At 40.2% G+C, this 25,928-nt stretch overlaps 1 protein-coding gene across 10 annotated transcripts in view; it reads right to left on the bottom strand.

Moving 5' to 3' along the window:
• TP63 (tumor protein p63) overlaps window positions 1-25,928 on the bottom strand; it is a 231,378-nt gene that overhangs the window by 63,459 nt on the left and 141,991 nt on the right. For all 10 annotated transcript variants that reach the window (XM_086674985.1, XM_025913225.2, XM_086674988.1 and 7 more), the window contains one exon: window positions 21,041-21,295. In XM_086674985.1, coding sequence (XP_086531111.1) covers window positions 21,041-21,295 — 255 coding nt within the window. The remainder of the gene's footprint in view (window positions 1-21,040; window positions 21,296-25,928) is intronic.

Here is a 25,928-nt window from a genome sequence, read left to right as displayed (position 1 = left end):
CTATAGCAAGATCTTGTTCATCTTTGGAAAGCCAACTTTAAACGTGAAGTCTGCTGTGAAGGTGGGAAAATTAGTCTGCTTTCCGTGCTGTACCACGCTTTGTTCAGACAAGGAATATGATCGGACCATACCTATTGAGACCCATTATATATGCCAGCATTATGATACAGAGATGAAAAGAGAAAGCTACTGCCTCTGAGTTCACATGATAATCGTGAGGCAGACATGCCATACATCGTGACTTTGAATATGTGTACAAAGTGTAATGAATGTAACAGAAGGAAATCCTGAGTGAGGGAGTGAGTGAGTGTGTGTGTGTGCGTGCATGCGTGTGTGTGTGTGTGTGTGTGTGTGTGTGTGTGTGTCAGGGGGAGGGACATGGCAAGGAAAGGCTTCATCTACAATTACAGCTTTCAGTGTATTTTAAAGGATGAGCAGGAGTCTGCCTGGCAGACAAGGAGGGTTGTGGGTAGGGGGACATTCCAGACAGATTATAGCACCTGTCACACTGAATTACAGCTAGGTTTATCAGTTTGCCTGATAGACTGTGAGCTCTTTGAAGAAGGCTAACTCACCTATCTATTAATATGATTACCCTACAGCTTTAATAATAAAAAGGCTGATTTATCAAGGGCCTGCTCAGTGCCAGGCATTGGACCATGGGCTTCACGCACTGCATTCTCAACAACCTGCAAGCAAGATGATTTACACCCGAAAGAGAGGGCTCTGGTAACTAGCTTCATAACCCTAATAAACTATGGAGTATGTGTGTTTTTCTTCAGAGTGCACCTTCTGGTGCTCAAGAAATGCACCTTGAAACTAAAGGTGCGGGGGCCCCTGGATGGCTCAGTTGGTCAAGCATCTGACTTCGGCTCAGGTCATGATCTCGCATTCGTGAGTTTGAGCCCCACATCTGTGCAGCCCCAGCACAGCTGTGCTGACAGCTCAGAGCCTGGAGCCTGTTTTGGATTCTGTGTCTCCCTCTCTCTCTGCCACTCCCCAACTTGTGCTCTGTCAATCTCTCTCTCTCTCTCTCAAAAACAAACAAACATAAAAAAAAAATAAATAAACAACTAAAGGTGTGGGTCAGTGCATTGGAACAACGGAGACCTATTGATACGGGGCCTTCAACATAGCTTCAACAAAAGAACTTGGGGACGTGAGTCCACGTGCATACGATATAAAATGTAAGAAGCATAAGATGGGCGATACTATGACAGCAGTGGTAACTGTGTACTTGGTCATCCCAGGCTGGCTGAGTAATTACTCTAAAGCTTCTGAGAAGATAACATTGTAAATACTGCAAGAAAATAAATTAACACTGCATTCTTCACGTAATTACTGAGCTCTCCACATAGCTGGTGTTTCTTAAAACTTACTGATAAAAAAAAAGTCCTCTATCTTTTTATTTGGGGGTATTTCACTCAGATCCTTACTTCTGGATAGTTCCTTCATAGTGTATTTTATTAATATTTCCCCTCAAAATAAAAACTGTGTCTTGATATACCAAGAAAAGTGAGCAATAGTAAAAGGAAACATTGTTAAAATAAAAAAAATATATATGTGTAGTTTCATTTCCTAGAGAAACTCATTGTTAACATTTTGGTGTCCAAAAATATGATTTTTAAAGTATGTATGAACAAAAGAGAAACTAAGTGTCTGGATGTGAACTAATGCCTTTTCCAAGAAACTGATCAAATATAATCAAAATTGAAGTGACAGAAGTGAAGCATTTTCTCCCTTAGAAAGTTCTAAGACAGAGGGCAACCCCTGTCCTTCATGCATACAGTATTTATAGATGCCTCAGAAAGTATGAAAAAATTCAGTTTTATGGGTAAGAAAACTTTCATTACACAAACTTCCCCTTTGGAAACTCAAAATATTCATTTCACTAAAAAGAACCGCTACACTCTAACTTTGGGCAGTTTCCTTCCTATTTTTCTTACCACTCCCTGTCCTTTCCTTGCTTTCTTTGCCCTTTTCTCTACGTATCTCATTTCCTTGACAGAACAAAAATATGAACCAGAAGGGGGAAGACACAGGAAAATATGAGAGGCTGCAGGAGTCATGGGGAAGAGCCGTCTTTCTTGTGAATTCAGAATATTTAATACATTACAGCACGTACCCCCAACCCTCTGCCCAAAAGGTATCAAGAAGCAGATCACTGTCCCAAAATGTCATTACTTTTTAAAGCACAAAGATTTAAGAAGGTATGTAAGTAATGTGTATTAAAACAAAACAAAACAAAACAAAACAAAACAAAACAAAATAGCAAGTAGGCTTCTTGGCTTCTCACTCTCACTCCCACAGGGTATTTCTATTTATACATACATACATATACATACAATACACACATATAATACATATACATACATATACATACATGTATATATATGGGTGTGTCTATATATATATGTGTGTGTATATATATATATATGTGTATATATATATGTGTATATATATATATATATATATATATATATATATATATGATAAAGACAAAGCATGGAGACAGGTAAAGACAATTAAAAATCCTGTCGTTCAATCGATATTTATAGCATTTAACCTTATCCCCCAACTGGCTCCTGTCCCTGCTTCTGTTATTTTCTTTTTCACAGAGTTTTGAGCAATACCTCTGAGTACTTGGGAGCAAATATTCAGCTATTTTTCTTACTCTGTTTTGCACAAAATCTCTATCATAACCATTAAAAAGTTTGGAAAGCATAATTTCTTTGTGCCTACTGCTAGCTTAATAGGTAGATTCATGAGCTATTCCTGACGTTCCTAATATTTTTATATCCACTTCATATTGGCAACTATTTTTATACTACTCAGCTCAATGTTGGCATTGCCTACACACCACAAGGGTATATATTCTAACCACCAGGCTATTAATGCATATACTTGTTACATGAAGAAATGATATTTTAAGGAGAATCCGCTAAAACTTTATAAATCTTGTAAAAATTCGACATGTTTGAACAGGCACTGAAACACAAACAAGCCTTGGCCCTGTCTCATGCCGAATGGGTTGGTTACAGATGTTCTCCTGCAAGCTATATCTTGCCTATTACAAGAACATTCATTTCCCAAACACATCATTTCACCTACGTTGCCCAAAGCAAAACAAAACGCACACAAAAATCAGAGGATTTTTGAAATACAACTATGAACTCTTAAACTCTTTGACTAATTTATGTCCTCACAGAGAAGACCAAACATCTGATTTCCAGAATGCCACCGTATGATGACTGCTTGCTGTCCCACATGCAAGCTAATGACAAGAGGGGAGTCTAGCTTGGCATGTGAATTTTTCTGACCTACAAAACTGATGCCCGGGCCAGCAGTGACTCATAAAGCTGGAGACATTAGCTCATGGCAATGATTCAGTCGTGAGAATTCTGACGAGGGCCTCTCCCCTCACTGGTGCTTCAAGGGGGAAATCAGTCCCTGGAAGGTATGGCTTAGGACCTAGGCACAAATGTTAATGTATCTGTGATCAAGCGCCGTGAAGAGGGGCAACACTTTCTGTGTGACAACAGCCGCCCTAGTGAGAAAATAACTCCATAAGCTCGCACCTGCGGCACACTCCAGTTAGAAGAGCCTTACAAAGAGGTCCTTATCCCCCACAGCCAGCCATTTCAATCAGCCCAGGAGAAGAGTGTGAATTCTATTCTAGAGACTACTTGGCTTTCTCCTCATGGAGAGAGGGAAGGCAGAGGGTCAAGTGTCTGGACGCTAGCAGGCTTTGGCTTTTATTACCAGGGGTGAGAGTGAACATGGTAGGAAGTTTTGAAATAGGCTGGATAATAATTATCTCATTCAAGCAGAGCCTTCAGCTTGGACATCAGTAATAGGATGTGAATGTTAATTTTGCAAGACAGGAAACTGTAAGCCTTACCTGCTGCCTCTATCCCAAGGCAGCAGTGACAGTTTGCATGAGGATAGACTTCCCAGTTTACAGACCACAGCACTTCACTACCTCTCTCGACCCTCACAGCAACCCTGGACAGGAAGTGTCATTATCCTTGTTTAAAAGAGGAGAAAACTGAGGCACTAGGGAGGTTAAGTGATTTCCAAAGGCCCCAGCTAGAAAATGGCTGCCAACCCTGTACTAACATATTTCCCTTGGTAAGATAGCTGATCATTTCAGCTTCTACTTTGGCTCTCCATTCCTCCTCCCTCCCTTCCTATGTAGTCCCTGGAGGCAGTGACGTCCACATCTGCTTCTTGTGCTCTCTCAACATCTGTCCTTCCTGTCTCAAGTGCACTGTATCAGTGAGTGAAAGGTAGGCCCCACCATCAAGGGTCTGCACGACTTCTGCTTCTCTCATTCCAGTCTCTCTTCAATCTGCCTCCATACACTGCTGCGTTAACGGGCTTTATATGTAGATCAGAGCATGATAATTCCTATGCTCAAAAAAGTGTTCAGTGTCAGCACACTGCCCACGGTATGGAGTCCAAAAGCCTTGATCATCATAGGCTGGCCTCATTCTACCTTTCGAGGCTTAACTTTTGCAGTTTCCCATACATGACCACAGGCAGAAGAGTAGAACTGATGTCCTAGAAAGGGCACAGTAGTCTTTCCCCTGTGTTTCTATTCCACTGCCTGTCTATAAAGTCCACTCTCTTCCCCCACCTAACCAAGAGGCTGGCACAGAAGAGGGCATCCATTGCTGTCTTTTTCTTTCCAGCCACAAAACACTTCTCTGGATGCATAGAATTTTTAATTCAAAGGAACTTCAGAGGCTACTTGATTGGTTCTCTCATCTGAAACTTGAGTCAAGGGTCTCCTCTGTTTTCACACACTGTGGTAGCTGAGCTCACCACCACTGGAGGCAGTGCATCCCAACCATATGGAACCAAGACCATTCTTCACTTTGAGCTGGAATCTGTTGCCCTGTGACTTCCTCTCTTTTGTGGAACTTGGGCCCTCTGTGGCCATCTAAACAAGCATAGAATGTGGCTAGTTCCAGGAAAGCTGGCAATAAAAAGGACCTCTGTGCAACTGATTGACAATATCCCCCTTTCATAGCATGGGTCTCAGTTCTTTTTGGGTTGAGGCTGTACAAATAATTACTCCCCAGTGCTATCTTCCAGAGGACATTAATTTATCTCAAAATAGTTCTCATTGAATAATTGTTCAAAGGACTTACACATCAGAAATAGACATGTCAGGGGCGCCTGGGTGGCTCAGTCGGTTGAGCGTCTGACTTCGGCTCAGGTCATGATCTCGCGGTTCGTGGGTTCAAGCCCCGCGTCGGGCTCTGTGCTGACAGCTCAGAGCCTGGAGCCTGTTTCGGATTCTGTGTCTCCCTCTCTCTCTGACCCTCCCCCGTTCATGCTCTGTCTCTCTCTGTCTCAAAAATAAATAAATGTTAAAAAATTAAAAAAAAAAAAAAAGAAACAGACATTGTCAGTGTGTCTGGGTGCAATTCAAAACCATAAGATAAATGTTATTCATCTTCCGGGAGCTTCGATTTTAAAGACTTTTTTTTTAAGATAAGGAGAAGGAATATGTATATTTAAAGGTATGTTTATATTAAGATTTTAATAATGAAATATGTCACAGAAACAAAACAAAACAAAAACCCAGAAAGTATATATCTTCTAAGAATCAAGACCAACTTAGATTATACCCTCAGGATGCCCAAGGTAGAGATTCATTTTTCTCTGCTCCTAATTGTGATAAAAGTTTTAAAGTACTGTTTCAATATCACTTCCACCACAAGGTATAAAGGTACGCACCAGGAGACAGAGGTACCCCTAGAGAGGATTCCCTATTACAGTTCCCAAGGAATCCATGAGTGTGGCGAGCAGCTTAGTCTATATTCTAATCCTAATTATCCAATTACGACCCATGCAATTAAAAATCACCAGTGACTAGTCACAGTGTTAGGTACTTTGCATTCAGTATATTTAATCCTATTAATAAAATGCTACCTAAAGATCTATTATTCCCATTATAAGGATGAAGAAACTGCCTTAGGCATAGTGTCTTGCCCAAGGCCACACAGATGGAGGGAGGCAGAATTCAACTCCAGGTCTATCTACTTAGAGAGGCTGAATACTTTCCACTCAAGCAAGCACCCTGCCTCCTTCGGTGCCAGTTTGTCCTTACTTTAGCAAAGGAGCCACAGTCCTTGTTTTCAGGAAGAGGCAAAGATGTGCTGGATATCTACCAGGATGGTCACAGTACATGTCACCGTCCGATAACTGAAAATGATACTCTGTAAGCATCTTCCGTATATTATAGGATTATATGTGCCATATCATATCTCATTGTAAGGTAGCAGTTGGTAGCACATTTTCATCTTAAATTGGGAATTTACAGAAAAGAGATAACCCCCCTATTCTGTTTAAATGTTTGGAAGTATTACATTTTCTGTTTCTGAAGTCTAAAATTCTGATGTCAACCAAATTCAAAAAGTAATAAATTAGGAGCTAATCTATGCCTCACAACCATATGTCCAACTGACAACTTCAAAACAAATTTTCAAACCATTTTAAAAAAGAAAACCGGGGCGCCTGGGTGGCTTGGTTGGTTAAGCGTCCGACTTCAGCTCAGGTCATGATCTCACGGTCCGTGAGTTCGAGCCCCGCGTCGGGCTCTGTGCTGACAGCTCAGAGCCCGGAGCCTGTTTCAGATTCTGTGTCTCCCTCTCTCTCTGCCCCTCCCCTGTTCATTCTCTGTCTCTCTCTGTCTCAAAAATAAATAAATGTTAAAAAAAATTTAAAAAAAAATAAAAATAAAAAAGAAAACCTGTTAATTTGGGAATGTTGGTAAGCAAGTTTTAGAAGGCTGTAACCTCTCACACTGCTCATATAACAGCATGGGCAGTACCCAGGCAAAATACATCCATTCTAATCCATTCCACTTCTAATTTATTTTGTCTTGAAGCTTTATCCACGTGGTGAGCACAACTGACCCACTACTGAGATGGGTGACAAAAGATACCTAAGCAGCTCTGACCGTGTCTTTGTGTATGTGGATACACACTAGGACCCTCAAAAGGAGACACTATGAAAGTCAAGTTCAAATCTAAGCTTTGTGAAGTTAAGTTGTATTCTGAGACAGTGGGAAGGAAAGCTTAATTTCAAAAGTAATTATAATAAAAGAATATTTCTAACATGTAGAAAGAACATATAAAATTGGCAGTAACTAAAAAGTTAAGCCTCACAGCTACCGAAGTCAAACCATCACTACTACACACAGAAAAGGGGATTTAAAATCGTATTGCTTGGCGGCGCCTGGGTGGCTCAGTCGGTTAAGCGTCCGACCTCGGCTCAGGTAATGACCTCAGCTCAGGTCATGATCTCGCGGCTCATGAGTTCGAGACCCGCGTCGGGCTCTGGGTGGACAGCTCGGAGCCTGGAGCCTGCTTTGGATTCTGTGTCTCCCTCTCTCTGCCCCTCCCCTTCTCATGCTCTGTCTCTCTCTGTCTCAAAAATAAATTAAACATAAAAAAAAATTAAAATCGTATTGCTTGTCTTTACTTCACTAAAATACCAGCAGGTTATTATGGATTCCTTCCAGGAAATTTCAAAGCATTTAGGGAAGTATGTGGAATGACATATTTACCATGTTCATTGATGAAGACCACCTAACCATTTGATATAAAATGCATATTTCTCAAAGAGGAACAAGAGTTGCTAGGTAAAAGAAAATAAGAAGTCCCCTTTCCTCTCCTTTCCTCAAAGAGTTCAACTTTCCTAACAAGAACACAGAAGGAAATAAGGGGTAAGTTACTATACTTTGAAGCAGCATCCAGGAGATTACATAGAATGCATTTGTCAAGGAAGCCAAGATTTTAGACTGAATTTCAACATTCAATTTCAAGTGATTTGGCTTTCTCCTCGTCTTGGAAATCCATATTATGAAAATATACCATAAAAGCATCTTAGAAAATATTCAACAAAAAACTTTAAGTGTGCACAGTATACTTTTACAGAAGAACCCACTTGGCATTTTCTAACAAACTATTCTCCCTTCTCCTCTCTCCTCTTCTTCCTTTTGATTAGCCTTTCCCCTCCCTGCTTCTAATCCCAAAGTATCCAAGTACACGTGGGTAGACGCTGAAAGGAGGTGGTATAAACATAAAAATGTAACAAAAAGTTTCTCAGCATAATTTTTACACATATGTCTATACCACCGTGTGAAGAGAAGCGCGATAACAGAAAACCATGGGGCACTAGGCAAGAAATCGATTCAAAACTATGAATACGTTACAGAAACTTCTGCAAATAGCTACCTATTGAATGTTTCTTGAGTAGGAAACTAGACTGGAAGAAGTCTACATCTCCTTCTGGTTCTGCTAAGTGAGACATCTTCCTTTCCCTAGACCTCGAGTGCCCCATCACTTGCCATTGTAGCTTTTACAGCAAAAAAGGGCACAGATGAGTTACTGCTTGTTAAATTATGTGATGACTGTCAGATGTAAAATATAAATACCTGTAAAATATGCCTTTCTGGGGGGGCCTGGGTGCCTTAATCAATTATGTGTCCAACTCTTGATTTTGGCTCAGGTTATGATCTCACGGTTGTGAGATCAAACACCGCACTGAGCATGGAGCCTACTTGGGATTCTCTCTCTTGTACTCTCTCTGCCCCTCCCCCATGCTCCCTCTCTCTCCCTCTCTCTCTCAAAATAAATAAATAGACATTTAAAAATATGGCTTTGTTACACCTCTATACAAAAGTATAAGCTGTAGTCCTTGAAGATAAACATGAAATATGATCCCAAACCAGTGAATATAATGCAAGAACAATATAAGCCTAAAGAAGGAGTTATCTATGGTAAACCTTAGAGGGTGATGATATATTTTTCAAAGACTGACTAAAATTTGTCAAGTTGCCTTTTTTTTTTAATGTTTATTTATTTTTGAGAGAGAAAGAAGAGTGCAAGCTGCAGAGGGGCAGAGAGAGAGACACACACAGAATCTGAAGCAGGCTCCAGGCTCTGAGCTGTCAGCACAGAGCCCAACGCAGGATTAAACTCACGGACTATGAGATCATGACCTGAGCTGAAGTGGGACACTTAACCGACTGAGCCACCCAGGCACCCCTGTCAAGTGCCTTTCTAAACTCAAAGGGAATAAAGTTAAACTAAATAATTTTAAAAGAGTGTGCATTGATTTATACTTGTATAATTTCAGTACATTCTAGGCATGAGAATAAGCAAAGGAGAAAGAGGTTATTTATCTATAACCTCTTAATTAAGAAGAACTTCTTAATTATCATATTAGGATACATTTTCTACACATCTATTCTGTGGAAATATTAAAAAAAAGTTATTCCAGGGGCGCCTGGGTGGTGCAGTCGGTTAAGCGTCCGACTTCAGCCAGGTCACGATCTCGCAGTCTGTGAGTTCGAGCCCCGCATCAGGCTCTGGGCTGATGGCTCAGAGCCTGGAGCCTGTTTCCGATTCTGTGTCTCCCTCTCTCTCTGCCCCTCCCCCGTTCATGCTCTGTCTCTCTCTGTCCCAAAAATAAATAAACGTTGAAAAAAAAATTTTTTAAAGGTAAGTACCAAATCCTGGATCTAACGTACAACTTGTGTCCTCAAAGACTCCATGACCAAACATTCAGGCAAAGGAACAGAACTCTGTCCATTAGCACTCAGAACCTTTCTCATAAATACTTACTTTTAGGGACATTTTATCTTCTCAAGACAGCTCTGCTTTAGAGATTATGGTGACAGTCATGATAGTAAACACAGACACAAAGTAGACTTTCAAATTCAATAAGATCCAGTTTTTTTCTTTTTTTTTTTCTTTACAAGAAAAATCTTCAATACCTTTAAAAATTCATTCAAACCCTGAAACTAAAGAATGGTCTACACCACAGAATTCTTTTTTGAATAGAATCTTGGCAACGGGAAGATGTTTTTTAAGTATCCATTCTAATTTTCCTAGGGAAAATTTTGAGAAACACAGGTGTCTCAGATTCCTATACATCAAATCCAATAAAATTCTGGCATCAAAAAGTTAGTTAAAATGGTTATTATAATAGCATACCAGTTTTAGATAAATCAATTCATAAAATAACTTAAAAAATTTATAAGTAAACTTAACATACAAGTCATTCAAGATATTTAAGCAAATTTTATAGGATTATGAGAAGTATTTTGCTCTTTTAAACTATTACAGTGGCTCGTGGTAGTCAGAATTTTGCTTTTATGACATACAGTTAATCATATCTATGACTTACTTGATGACAAGTCCTTGGTCAGACATACAATCTATAGTAACAATATTGTTCTTATGGGAAAATGAGATTTGCTTTCCCAAGAAAACAAAATAATAAGGAAAAAAAAGTCTTAACACAGGGAAGAAGGAAAAGTAAGGAAGCAAGGGAGAGAGAAGGAAGAAATATCTTTCAAGTCCAAATTATAATTATTGTAAGTTAATTCCTTTGTTACTCAACTAGAGTAACATATTTGTATTTATATAAACATTAATATTTATTTTTGTATTTTTAAGAAAAAGAGAGTATTTTTTCTTTTGCTGACCACATAAAATAAATCATAATTTAAAAGCTTTTTATTGGTTCTGCTGAAATGTTACCAATACAACACTGAGAAAAAAAGTAACTGATTAACAGTTGCAGGATCGAATTAAATGTTTTAAGAAGAAATTATTTTATATTATAAAAAACTACATATATACATGCATATATTATTTACCACAGAGTATATTTTCTTTTTTTTTTTTTTTTTAATTTTTTTTTTCAACGTTTATTTATTTTTGGGACAGAGAGAGACAGAGCATGAACGGGGGAGGGGCAGAGAGAGAGGAAGACACAGAATCGGAAACAGGCTCCAGGCTCTGAGCCATCAGCCCAGAGCCTGACGCGGGGCTCGAACTCACAGACCGCGAGATCGTGACCTGGCTGAAGTCGGACGCTTAACCGACTGCGCCACCCAGGCGCCCCAACCACAGAGTATATTTTCATCCCACTTTTATTTCTAGGGATTGATATATCTATATTGTTTCATCCATCCTTGCTTATAAATGGAAAACTGATGAAACTGTAAGCATTCAAGCAGGTACATCAAAACACAAAAATCCAGGATAAGATAACATATCATGTTTTGAGAACTTGATCTCTCAGGTTCCAAAGAGTTTCATGAACTTTAATGAGACCTCACAACAATACTGCCAAGTAAATACCATAAGACCCATTGAACAGATGGGCAGGGACAAAACAAGGTCCCCGGATCACAATTGCTTGTTAGTACACAAAAGTCTCCCTCTGAGTCCAGTGTTCTACCTCATGGGTCACACTCTTCTTCTCAGATTCAAATGAGAACCCTTAAGCTAAGTAATCATTGTTCTTCCTATCTAACATAACTTGGAAACCATTCAAATAAAAAGAAACGTACTTTGAAATGGAGTACTCGTCTTTGTTCTATTTTTCTCCAAGACTCAGCAGATGATATTGTTTAAACAGCATAAAAAGTAGAAATAAAAACTGAATGATTAGCCCATGAAGGAACCACTGTTTGACTGATGAACTTCAAAATTCACTATTCCTCATATCACAATTAGAAATTACATTCCAAGTCTTCAGACCTTGGTAATACATTAACAAGGTAGCATATTATACTGGCTTTTAATTTTTTGTTTTCACTAAGAAATCATGAGTTTTCATTATAGATTCAGTGTGGAATGAGAATGTTCATTCTATTTGTAAAGTGAGAATCTCTCCCTGATTTACCTCACAATAAATGAGATCTAGCCTCTCTGGCTACTATCAGATTTTCTTTTAAATTTCACCTGAGGGGAGCCTGATGATGGGGCCATCATCATTATTAAAAACCACAGCAGAGACTGCTGCTAAGATCATTACCTTTAGACCTCCGTGTGTTTAATTACAGGACCCCTTGTTTTAAAAGCCATTCCATGTCTACAGAATGTCTGCAGGGCTTCAAAGAGTCTAAGATTTTTCCCTTACAATAAACTCTCCTTTAATCTTAAAAAATTGGAAATGGGTGGGCATAAAGCTATGTTATCTCAAGTCACCTTCCAGTTCTGGTGACCTGAGTAGATGTAGTAATTGCTGTTGATAGAAAACTACAAGGATTTATTTTACACACAGTTGCTTTTACTCATGACATGAGAGCTGATTGCTAAACCCCTTTCCTGAGAAAAATACACGCTCCTTTCTCCATTAGAGGGGGTGGGAACCATTGCATGACTTGGTCACACTACGGAAAAGGCTGATATTGGGGATACAAGTGGGAGAAGATGCAGAACTCATATATGAGAAGGCACCAAGTGCAACATTCCCTCAGTAAATGCACACACCATTCTGGCTGATTTTAAAGGACCTTTGTCAAGTTTAACGATATACTGCATTTCTTCTGAGTCATTAAAAATTTTGTATGACATTATTCTCGGTTTATACCTCATGATTTTTGTTCTGGCACACTCTCTATGTGCCAGTTAAAAATAAGCTATCAGTTAGTGAGTTGAGAAAATTGATGTGGAACTCTTTAAATCTCACTGCCGTTTTAGGATTACAATTTTGGCCAATTTTGGAGAGTTAAGTTATAGAGTTCCATGAATTCTCTAATGATAAAAACAAAAGCCAAACAATAACTTTTTCCTTAGATGAGAAACCAAAAATACATACTATTATTTTTTTTTATAAACTAAAATTTTAATTTTATTTTATGAGAAGGTGAAAGTCATTTATTGCATGAAAAACACTGAGAAAATTCTGCCATGACAACGTGTGGCTTAGTTTATTGTACAAAGGGATTAATCTATACAGGTTTTTAAAGGGATAGAGAATTATTTACTTCTGAGTGGAACATGTTTACTAGTAATCTTTCCCTTACTTGCTTGCTTTAATTTCCAGTTATATTATTTAAACTCCACATCATCTTCCCTGGTCACTGTTTAATATATTGCAAGGATAACATTCAGCATATCTATTGTTTTCTTTGGTCTATAGTGGTTTACAAATTTTTTAAAAAATAAAATCATTACTGTCATTTAAAGATCTGGAGATATTACACGCAAACCCAGGTTTCCAGCTGTTCTTGAAAAACTATTCTTTCAACACCAGATGGGCTTTCCCGCATGACAACAGGCTGGGGTTGCAAAGCACTTACACTGTATGTGCTGCCATCCCTGTTCTCATCATCTGATTCCGGCTGATATTTTGGTATACCATCTCTAAGGTAGCCCAGTTCTAGTCCAAATGATATGTTAAACAAAAGGGCCTGATGATCGGATTCCCATTCTTTTTTATTTTATCTTATTTTTTTAAGTTTATTTATTTATTTTGAGAGAGAAAGAGGCAGAGAAGACAGAGGGACGGAGGGAGAATCCCAAGCAGGCTCCACGCTGTCAGCACAGAGCAGGCCCTGGGGCTGAAACCCGCAAACTGCGAGATCATGACCTGAGCAGAAATCAAGAATCAGACGCTCAACCGACTGAGTCACCCAGGCGCCCCTCGAGTCCCAAAAACCACAAGAGAAACTGACCACGACTAATGGTAACACAGTAAAGGAGGAAAAGAAGGAGGAGAAAGAGGAAGAAGGGAAGGACCAGAAGAAAAAAAGAAACTGTCATAGAAAAAGAAATGCCAGCTTTATTTAAATTTGCTAGTTATTTCTTTTTAATTAGTGGTTAGTTCTCATATTAGATATAATAAGTCAATGCCAAAATTTTCATTTTTAAATAAAAACTATAGTGTGTTCAACAAATCTCTCAGAATAGTGTGGGAGGGGCATAAACATTAGATTAGGTGAAACTGGCTTATCACAAATACATTGATCTAGAGTCAGTCTAAACAAATTAGGGCAAGCATGCTGATTAAGTGACTCTGCTCTGCACTCGGGACAATACCCCTGCAGCATGTCTTGTAATGGAAACTCATTTTTAAATCCAATCTAGGGTTGAGTATGACACACAAACCATCACCAAGAATCTTCAAGTTCTTTATTTAGGAGAGTCTTCCTCAATACTTGGTAAACTAAGGAAGAGCTGCAGAGCAGGTGAATATGATCAATGTTATTATTTTCCTCATCATGAGAGAGGCACAAAAAGGCACTTTTTTTTCCTCATCATGAGAGAGAGGCACAAAAAGGAGATTTGCAGGACAGCTATGTCAAGAAGTGAAAATAACCTTGTTATGGGTAACTGGCGGGAGCCAGTCTACTGACTTCGATCCCTCAGCAATAAAGTCTAACACCCACTCAATTATGAGATCAGCTCAAGTCCCAATTAAAGCTCAAACTTTGAAGACCAAAGTGTTTCCTTTGTGAAAAGAAGTTGATAAATCATATTCACCATGAAAAAGTGTGTCTGTACATCATGTCCTTTGATGGGCTATTCTTAAGAGTCCCAAGATTCCAGAGGGCCACGCAATGGGCTGGCTTGCATTAGATTTCTGCAGAGCTGGCAGCCTTATTCTGGAAGTCTTACATTACAGGTAACCTGATGACAGGGAGGGTGGGCCACAGGCATGCATCTCAGCTCGCCTGTGAAGCCAAGGGGAGAGAGCTTTGCAAGACTGATATGCTGGGATCAATGAAACTCTCCGGGGAACTGGCTGTTCCCCTTTCAAATGCCACCTCCCTAATCTCTCCACTTGCTCAAGTCAGATTCTTCAAAGCTCTGAACAGGACACGAGGCTGGCATGATTAGGAGAGGCAAAGGAAGAATGCTCTCTCTATAAATCATGGGTGGAGGGAGAAAGCATCAAATTTACAGACAGTTAACAATCAAGGTCAGAACTGAGGGATACTGCTTGGAAGTATAATTGCTTCCTTTAACCATGAAGAGAAAACAAAGTCTCATAATATTTATTAAGGGCCTACACTATGCTGGACAGTGTGCTGGGCACCAGGTCAGGATGCCTGACCTCTAAGACCTTGAAATCTATGAAGGGAGAAAGTCACAAGAGCAAAAATGACTGTATGTCCAAAGGCCAGGTCATTACCTCAGACTAAGCACAACAGAAAACACTAACCTGAGGTTTTCACAGTGTTTGCACACAGATAATACTGTGTGCCATGGGTTATGAGAAAACAGCTCTCAAACTGAGGAAGGTGTGTGAGGCTTATAATCGAGACAGACTGACCTATATTCACAAAGAGGCCTGGTCACTGGAGTCCAGGGAAAGAAAACACTCTGCCCCCAGAAGTGGTGTTCTGATCAGACCTCTCGGTTCTCAGGTAGGTGCCACAGAAAGCTGATCTCTGCCTCCCCACCAACTCCAAAAGCATTCCAGGTCAGTACATATGATTCTTTCTAATGGCCCCAGAGTAATTCGTTATATGGATTTGCCCCAATTTGTTGAAAGTCCCCCACTGGCGAGCGTTGTAGGCTCCCAGTACTCTGCCATCGCAAATCAATATGTTGACTCTTTGATAAGTGAAATCCACTGTTGTGTTTTATTTACCACGGTGACTACAAAAGGCATCCCCATAAATGAAGTGGCAGATTAACAATGAAAAATAAATGCTGAAGTCAACAGGTTCTTAAAATATGGAGAGGATCCTGCCTTGTGCAGGCAAGGAGGCTGCATTGGCTTGGGCAGGCATAGGAAAATAGCACAGCCACCCTGCAGAAGTCTGCGTATGGGGCGGCCTGTAATCATTCTCTAGCATCTATTCATATATTTGGATAGTGGATAGTATCACAGTCCCTTGGGGCTAGAGTATGTATGCATGCCTGAAAGCACTAAGGAAAGCAAGAAAAGTAGAAACATTCTGCTCTCCGTCCTTTCAAATTATTACTTGTACGAGTGAACCTTCACAAAACTGTAATAAACTCATGAAACAAAGGGATCAAAATTCAGATTCATAAACATTTATATGCCTATGGCCAGTCAGGCGCTGATCAGTGCTCTAGACAGAGCATGCAATTCTCATAATAAGGGATGTATTAACATGGCCACTTGCAGACATGAAAAAGCGAGTTTTAAAGAGATTGGATTCTTTGGGCAGGTCGCTTATGCTGCTAGGAAATTTCAGAATTGAAATCTGTACCTAAGTTTCCTGCCATTTCTAAAACACCATTCTGTCAACTGTCTTATAGCTAATGATTCCTAGCTATAATACTGGAGTAGCACCTTAATATAATAAGTGGTAGGCCTCTCTTAGCAGTAGCAATTATATTATAGAAATAAGCAAAGAGTCTGAAAGTAAATTCTGAATTCAGTACTGCTTGGGTCTGAATGTGTGTGTGTGTGTGTGTGTGTGTGTGTGTGTGTGTGTCCCTGAAACAGAGAATATGGAAAATGTTATCACACTTCATTTTATTTCATTGGAAGAAGTTTAAAATAAATACCATATTTTTATGGAACTGGACACACAACTGTATTTGTTATGTAAAAAATAGAGGGGTGTTTTGGTGGCTCAGTTGGTTAAGTGTCCGGCTTTGGCTCAGGTCATGATCTCCTAGTTCGTGAGTTTGAGCCCTCGGTCGGGCTCTGTGCTGACAGCTCAGAGCCTGGAGCCTGCTTTGGATTCTGTGTCTCCCTCTCTCTCCGCTCCTTCCCCATTCACATTCTGTCTCTGTTTCTCTCTCAAAAATAAATAAACATTAAAAAAATAAAAAAATAGAGAAAGCAAAGGAAATATGCATATACACTTTAAATGTATTAATTGTGTTTTGGCAGTAATTATGCGTAAAATCAGAATGAAAAGAGAAAACACAAAAGGACAATGACAAGTGATAAAATGGTACTAAATAGTGTTTATTACAGAATTACCAGAATACCATGTAGTAAGTGTGGCTCTTCCTAATGACAGCTGTTTCTGCTGCTTCCCGTTTGTGCACGGTTTTAAATTATAGTGTTTTATTTTGAAAAGTTGCTTTAAAATGCACATATGCCTAAGAAATAGGTGTTGTGTAACAGGACATTTAAAAAACCCTCCATCCACCTTTTGGGATGAACAACGGATGTTGTATGGAAACCAATTTGACAATAAATTTCATATTAAAAAAATAATAAAATAAAATAAAATAAAATAAAATAAAATAAAATAAAATAAAATAAAAAACCCTCCATCACTTGGTCTTTAGCACCATACTACACAGGGCCTGTGTGTCCCTGTATGTCTCCTTCTATCAATCAGGGGGAAAGACAGTCTAGACAGGATGGCAGACAGACTTGAACTGGGAGTGAGGGGTCCTGGGTTCCTTTCCCTCCTCGACAGGTGATAAGCCTTGGAACCTTGACTTCTCTAAGTTTCCTCATTTATAAAAGTGGGGCTAACAGACTCAGTTGTGAGGCTCAACCAAAATAAATGTCTGGGACAATACTTTTTAAAATGTGAGGTCTATGGGGGCACCTGGGTGGCTCAGACCTTTAAGCGTCCGACTCTTGGTTTATCTTACGGCTCATGATAGCTCTGCCGTCATGCTGACAGTGCTTGTCTGTTTGGGATTCTCTCTCTCTCTCTCACTCATTCTCTGTCCCTCCCCTGCACACTCATGCTCTCTCTTGCTCTCTCTCTCTCCCCTGCCCTCAAAATAAATAAATGATGTTTGAAAAACAAACAAACAAACAAAAGTGAGGTCGATGTATAAGTGCGAGGATATATAATTTGGCCTAGAGACTCAGATGCTGCTATGTACAAGATACTGGTGTCTGTGGATAGATCTGAGGTCTTTTCAAGTGATTTCAACTGCTACTCAGATAAGGGTTCAAGTGTCCTAAATTTAGAAGAAATGCAACTGGGCCTAAAATAAAACTGATGATGAACAAGAAAGTACTACTTAGGAAAACTCTAGACACCACATGCTACACCAGTAGGGGAGAATGGACATCTAATTCAATCTATTCTATACAACCTGTAAAATTCTATATGGTTCTGTAAAATCTATAGGGCAGACTGTAGACAAATGAACCAAGATCCAAGAAAGGCAAAACAGCTTAATGCAGGCCACTCATTAAATGGCAGGCAAAACACCTAATAAGAACCTAAGTCCTTCTAGAAGTGTCCTATGTTGATTATTAACACTAGCACACCAGAAGAAAAGAAAACAAATTTTACCAGACTCCTCTTTTTCCTCATCAGAGACACAGATAGAACGCAAGAAAGACCAAGTGACTTGCCTAAAGTCACAAAGATGATCATGTCTAGAATCCAGGTTTTCTGCCCCCCAAAGAGTGACCTTTCCCCTAACAGCAATGCCTACTCCTTTATTCAGGGTACAGACCTCACTGTTGTCCCACCTAAGGAAATTTTACCAGTATACTCCACAAGACATTTTATTTTCTTTTTAACCTGCCACTTAGGCATACATCCCCAACCTTATGTGTGTGTGTGCGTGTGTGTGCGTGTGTGTGTGGGACAATTTACTTGTCCTAGAGAGGGGCTTTGATGGTTCAGAATTGTGTTGAATCTAAAAAAAATAAACCTTAAGACTTCTGTATGGGAGGTGATACAGGAGGCAAAGGGTGGCTGATTTAATGTTCCACTTGCAACAAGATCTATCACCATGGTTTTTAAACCATTTTAGAAAGGAAGTGAGCAATCATTAAGTGGTCTCCATATGCCCATCAGCCCTTCAGATGTGCTTATTCCTAACACAGCAGAGCTTGGCCTGGGTATGCAAACAAAAAACTGTTAGCCTTGGAGATCAGGGATTATGAACACCCAATCGGCAACCCCTATTCTTTTTTTTTTTTTTTTTTTTTTTTTTTTTTTTTTTTAAAATTTTTTTTTCAACGTTTATTTATTTTTGGGACAGAGAGAGACAGAGCATGAACGGGGGAGGAGCAGAGAGAGAGGGAGACACAGAATCGGAAACAGGCTCCAGGCTCTGAGCCATAAGCCCAGAGCCTGATGCGGGGCTCGAACTCATGGACCGCGAGATCGTGACCTGGCTGAAGTCGGACGCTTAACCGACTGCGCCACCCAGGCGCCCCAGCAACCCCTATTCTAAAGCACATTTTGCTCCCCTTATAAAATGGTTAGTCGGGCAGATCTTCAGCAAAGTATTACTTAGATTGATCAACCAATATTTATTAAGGCCTATGAACTCTAAGTTTACTCACCGTTAGTGTCCACCTCCAGGATTATTAATATAAAAGACACTCATGATTATAACACAGTTGGTGAGTAACACATGGAAAAAAGATCAAATTGTAGGCTCATAGTTAGACTTTATGTTTGAAATATGAACCATGACAGAACCGCTTCTCCAATCATGAAAGAAAAGCACTAAAATAAAATTTTAGGCAAGTGTTGAACATCCTTATGTGGAACGGTAGAAAAAGAAAGAAAGAGGGGTGCCTGGGTGGCTCAGTCAGTTAAGTGTCCAACTTCAGCTCAGGTCACAATCTCAGCGTTCCTGAGTTTAAGCCCCGAGTCAGGCTCTGTGCTGACAGCTCAGAGACTGGAGCCTGCTTCAGATTCTGTGTCTCCCTGTCTCTCTGCCCGTCCCCGACTCACACTCAGTCTCTCTCTCTCTCTCTCTCTCTTTCTCTCTCTCAAAAAATGAATAAACATTGAAAAAAATTTTAATTAGAAAAAATGAAAAAGAAAGAACACAATCTGGTGGGGCAGGTCAGAATCAGAAATAGGTCCTGTTACACAGAAGCCTCTGTCCGTTTAGGGATGTCATTTAACCTCCACATTCTTGGCTTTCCTTAGTAGTGAAATGGGAAGTATACAGCTCATCCTACTTAGCTCACAAAGAAGTGAAGACAAAATGAGGGAACACATGTGAAATTACATGGGGATATAGTCTTATAAATGTAGATTGTTTTATGAACCATATACAGCTGGATTAAAGCAATAGCGAACTAGATGCTATAATACAGAAGTAAAACACTTTCCAAAGAAAGCTATTTGCCAAAGAGGAAAAAAAAAAACCTGTTAAAACCATTCTAAAGCTATTTTTCAATAAGAGGATGATATTTCGAAGTGCTTTTAGAATCCATGCAAATATTAAGTTGTTTGAAAAACATGCATGCCACTTTGGTATTGGCCATTCTTTGATCAAGCAATTAAAACCAGCCTTGTACATCTCCTCCCTTATATACAAACCTTATTTATAATACATTAACAATATGAACTTTTAAAAAAATTTTTTTTCAACGTTTATTTATTTTTTTGGGACAGAGAGAGACAGAGCATGAACGGGGGAGGGGCAGAGAGAGAGGGAGACACAGAATCGGAAACAGGCCCCAGGCTCCGAGCCATCAGCCCAGAGCCCGACGCGGGGCTCGAACTCACGGACCGCGAGATCGCGACCTGGCTGAAGTTGGACGCCCAACCGACTGCGCCACCCAGGCGCCCCAACAATATGAACTTTTAAATAGAATAAACATTCTTGTACCTTTTTAATTTTTGAAAATATTTCCATATTTTCTTGGAAAAGTTACATATGTAAAGTTCTTTTTTTCAACATTTTTAATCATAATGTCTTTGGACTAATTCAGGACTCTGATGTACAGTTTTAGAAGCGTCTTTGGGGGAAAATTATAAAGGTGATAAATCTATTTGTATCAATAAGTTACGATTTGTGTTATAGAACCTACACGTATAAACAAATTTAGCCCTTCCTTAATAAATGAAATTTATATTTCTTATTACCCCATGCCTGTGATTTTATTTTTTAGCCACATATTAATATGGCATTTACTTCTTTAAAATAAGGAGACTGGTAACTATCCTACATTCTGGTAAATGCAAATACGCATCCTACGACTATGATATTTCTTGTTGGCATACTGCTTTATAGCTTTCCAAAAACTTTTACACCAAGGACCCCTGACAGCCGGGAGGGGGAGAACAGATTCGCTGAAATTACTACGTGCCAGCCAGAACACAGGACTTTGGTTCCCAGATCAGGGCTTTGCCCACTCAATGGTACTTTTTCGTTCTCTGGTTCAGTGTTAAATACTCAAAACCACAATGTCCTTGGAGGACAGGGAGAAACTGTGAAATGAATCTCTAAGCCTTGACAGAGTTGAAAAGTCCCTGGGGGGAAGGGGGTGGGCAATGAAGACCACCCTTGGAGGCAAGGGTCAGGTTTAAGGGCACACAGGTGCCCGGGGCTCTTACCGTCCAGGTGGCCGACTTGGCGGTGCTAGACTGCTGGAAAGACACGTCGAAGCTGTGCGGGCCCGGGTAGTCGGTGTTGGAAGGGATGGCGGGGGAAGGCGACAGGGCATCGAAGGTGGAGCTGGGCTGCGCGTAGGGCGACGGTGCCGTGACGCTGTTCTGCGCATGGTCTGTGTTGTAGGGGCTGGTAGACGAGGAGCCGTTCTGAATCTGCTGGTCCATGCTGTTCAGGAGCCCCAGGTTCGTGTACTGTGGCTGCAGGACACCCAGAAACCCCAGAGTTAGCCATTTCAGCTGCCCATCATTGCTCCGAAAAGGCGTCATTTGGTGCATACGTTGTCCAGAAATCCACCTTGGGTCTATGAAACTTCATGTTTCAAGTAAAGGGACCAATTTGCGATACACGGAAACAGCAAGGGAAGTCTGAGGCCTGTGCGTGCCTTGTAAGGGTGCAGCCTTGGGAGACTGTGGTCTCCTGAAGAGCAACTAAACGTAGAATATATACAACGATACTGAGGTAGCATTGTATGGTGACAGACGGTGGCTGCATGTGTGGTGGGCATAGCATAAGGTATAGACTTGACATCACCATATTGTACCCCTGAAATGAATGTAACATTGTGTGGCAACTATATTTGAATTAAAGAAAATATGGAATACATGCTCATTAACAAACTGGGCAGAAATGTCCAGTGTTTAGTAGGTGTATAGAATATCTTTAAAATAAATGAATACCACATGCTACTTTCCCCCCTCTCCTGCCATGTTATTCAGAATGAGAATGATCACTGGATAGATATGTTATAAAAGGGATGTGAGCATCAAATTGTTTCAGATGGAACAAAAGCAGATGTTCTCCAAATTTCCTTGTAGTCTTATTATCTAAATTCTGTCCCAGGGTACCAAGAGTGCCCCCCAACCCCCGACCAAGGTCTCAGTTCATCAAGACTGGCGAAGCATCGGTAGCAAGGTAAGGGTGAGTCACCTATATGTTTTTAAAAGTAACATGCTAGTATACCATCCAAACACAGCCTAATTTTTCCTCTGTTCTTTCATTTTCTTTGCAGCAGTTTGTTCTTTGCCAGAGTAGAACATGTGTAAGAGAAATATCACTTAGTTATAATAAACATTCTATATTTGATGTAATTGAGGCGCACATTAGTTCGGGTAACTCCGCTGCCTAATGTTTTATGCCTTCTGTGCAAATGGTTACAGTAGGCATTCTGTGCATGGTGTATGGAAAGAATGAATTAACTTTTCATTAAATCTGCATGTACGGAAAGAATGGATTAACTTTTCATTTAATCTGCAAAAAAAAAAAAAAAAAAACTATTACTATCGGAGAGGGGGAGTGATTTGCTCAAGCATCAGCTAATAAGCAAAGAGTGGGAATTATGAAACCAAATCTTCTGACTCTGAGTCTAGGGCCCTGCCCAGCACCATCACACCTGTCAGCCTGAGGAGATAATTCAAGTCATTCCTAAACTTGAGTCAAACTGGACACATTTCCAGAAGGGGCAACCACTGTATGGGACAGGTTTGCTTGTACAGGTTAATCTCATTGTTTCTTCAAGGGAGTGAAGGGGAAACCAAGCAAAAGCAAGAAGAGAAAAAACAGTCTTGTGGGCACCCAGGAGACTGGCTCCTCCCTGGAAAAAGAACTCTGAGAGTCCTAGCCCCAGTAAAACGATGGAGAAGAACAAACTTACAAAAGCAATAGACGCTTGACAAAAATGTTAATGAAACTAAATTATTTAACCAAACTTTTGGTATTTCACATGGCGGGGGGAGAAGCGAAGAACTCTGCCATTCCCTTCAGTCCAGAGAGCATCTGTCTAAATGTTAAAGGCCGCATGCCCATTCCATTACATTTATACTTTCGCATTCCACTGCCGAATGCCACGTCCCCATTTGCTCTTCAAATAACTATTAATCTCTTGACACTTATCCCCATGCTGACAAGAGCAGCTGTTTGTCTTGCCTCCTCTCCCCTCTGACTTCGGCAGCTCCTATCCCCCCCTCCTTCTTTCCATCTTCAGCTCTCCCCTCTTGACAGGTGAGGCAGGACTGCAGGTGAGATGAGGAGGGGAGAAGAAAATAAAACCCCGAGGCCCCACAAAGCGTCCACCCCCCCACCCCCAGGCTGAATTCAAAGTCCCCAGGCATCCAAGCCTGCAGCAGCAGAGGAGGAATGGGATTGAAAAGATATTATTTGTGTTCAAGTTAAGGGTCAGCATGCAAAGCCCTCCTGAACGTCCGGGAGGAATCAGATAATGCTCCCAGAGGCACGTGCTTCCCTACAGCAGTACAATTAGGGAAGCGGCGGGCCCTGACATAAAGGACAAAGAAACTGGGCCGAGCACTTTCTCACAGGCAGTAAAATGCCTGTTGAGCCACCCTTCCCTCCTCCTTCCAGCTATGCAGAATTGGAACTTCAGCTAATTGTGGGCTTGGATGAGAACAAAGAAACATAGCCCTTTGAAAACTCTTTTTTTTTTTTTTTTTCAATATATGTAAAGAGAAAAGTTTTGGGACCAGCTTTAAAAGCCAGTGAGCAAACACTCAGCACTTCGCTAAGGACTTAAGAGAAAGGGAAAATGCATTCACCTCAGAGGCACCTAGGAGACCCCTGGGACTGCGGTGAGGCTGAACATAATGGGTGGTTCTAAAGAAACAGAAGCCTTATTCCCAGTCATTAACAGCACTGTGGGTGCTGATGGCTGGGCTTTTAAATGTCATCATTTTTAATTCCAGTCAGTTTAGGTGAAAAATTTTACTTAATAACAACAGAGTGTGCGTCCACTGCCTAGGTTTCTTTATGCATCATAAAGCTGGAATTCTTAGGTTTAGACAAAGAGCTGCTCACTATCCAAGATAAAAATGGAAAAACACATTTCAATGCAAACCTTTCTTAAATGTTACTTTAAAGAAACATAACCAAGTAGTATACTCAATTGTCTTAAAAAAAAATCTAAAGTACAAAACCAGCACTACTAACTTTATTTTTTTTTCAACGTTTATTTATTTTTGGGACAGAGAGAGACAGAGCATGAACGGGCGAGGGGCAGAGAGAGAGGGAGACACAGAATCGGAAACAGGCTCCAGGCTCTGAGCCATCAGCCCAGAGCCCGACGCGGGGCTGGAACTCACAGAACGCGAGATCGTGACCTGGCTGAAGTCGGACGCTTAACCAACTGCGCCACCCAGGCGCCCCCCAGCACTACTAACTTTAAATTAATTAGCCAAAAATACAAACAAGAACAAACCCAAAGAATTCCATGAAAGGAAATCTACTTGGATACTTTGCTTAACTTTATTAAAAATCAATGTCATAAACCTGCCATGGGAAACAGTCCTTTTGAAGTTAATTTAAAAAGCATTTAGTTAACAACAACGAGAGAAGTTTCTTATTTGCCTCTTTGATTTGACAAGAGAGTGGACATGTGGACAGAGCAGCATTGGAGGCTGAGGGGCAGATCAACATTGCCGAGAAGAGCAAGTCCTCCATAGGCCAGATCAGCAAAATAATTTGCATGACTTAGTGCAAAATGAAAATACAGGCCCTCTTGTTCATAAATTATTAAGTTTCAAAATGGTGGTGCACTTGGCTAGCTCAGTTGGTTAGGAGTCTGACTCTTGATTTCAGCTCAGGTCACAATCTCATGGTTCCTGAGTTCGAGCCCCACTGTCAGTCCCGAGACTGCTTGGTATTCTCTTTCTCTCTGCAACCCCCACCCCCACCCCTGCCCCATTCCCTCTCTGTCTCTCTCTCTCAAAATAAAATTAAAAAAAATAAATAAACATTAAAAAAATGGTGATAGCAGAGCAATAAACAAAGCACAGCACCCTTTGCTACTACATACCTTGTATGCCCATGAAGCTAGCTCTGTACCAGGTTAATGAGAACAATATTTATACCTTATTTTCCACAAAGGGAAGCTTATGGGATGAATGGAGCAATGCCTGTGCCCCTTCTTTACTATAATTCCATGAATATAAGGGGTGGGGATCTTGTGTTATTCTTGGATGTTCATGTAATGCCTATTTACAGTGACCAGTAAAAGAGTGTGAAAAGTTAGAACATGGCACTTGCACATCAGTCAAAAAACTGCACTTAGAAGAACTGTATGGGGTCGTCTATGTCCCATGTGTTCTCATATAATAAGAACTATTAGCATATTTGAAATGAAATAGAAACTAGATTGTCCCTTTCTAAACCGTGAGGCATCTTGATTTTGAAATAAACTTAATATATTCTGTAAACACTCGATGAATGAATGAATGCATGCATGCATGAATGAATGAATAAAAAATGTCATATATCTACCCTATCATGTCTGAAAGAGGAGACAGCCTTGTTTCCACAAAACCTGAAAGGCAAAATGAACACAACTTGTCTGAAGTCTACTGTAAGCCTGAAAACAACTGATTTCCTCTGAATTCAAACAGATGCATCATTTCCTATAAAATAACTTTGAAACAGAAGACTCACCACCTGGACCCTAGGTTTTTTACCAGCATCTGTAACTGGAATATATTCAGTTTCATCGCACACTAGTTGATCTGACCGCAGAAAGGATGAAACACACCTTGGTCACAGAGACTTATACTCCTGGTAATCACAGAACAAATTGGGGGTGTTCTGAAACATGGAGCTGTCATGATTAGTGTAGGGATACCCAGGGGCTGAATCTTAAACTGCTTGCTTTTACCATTAGGAAAGAGTAAGTTTAGATAAGTAGTATTACCAAATACAGATAAAAGTATTTTCTTGTTTTTCTCCTCTCTTATACCCTTCACATTCTCATAGCCATCTATAGGCTCTGATTTGTTTCTTCACTAAACTTCAGTTTGGATGGATTATTAGAATTAAAATACAGAAGATTAG

Source organism: Puma concolor, chromosome C2 (genome assembly GCF_028749965.1).
Source record: "Puma concolor isolate L17-30 chromosome C2, mPumCon1.1.hap2, whole genome shotgun sequence".
NCBI lineage: Eukaryota > Metazoa > Chordata > Mammalia > Carnivora > Felidae > Puma > Puma concolor.
The sequence above is the reverse complement of the archived record's forward strand: the minus strand, read 5'-3'. Positions and strand labels throughout refer to the sequence as shown.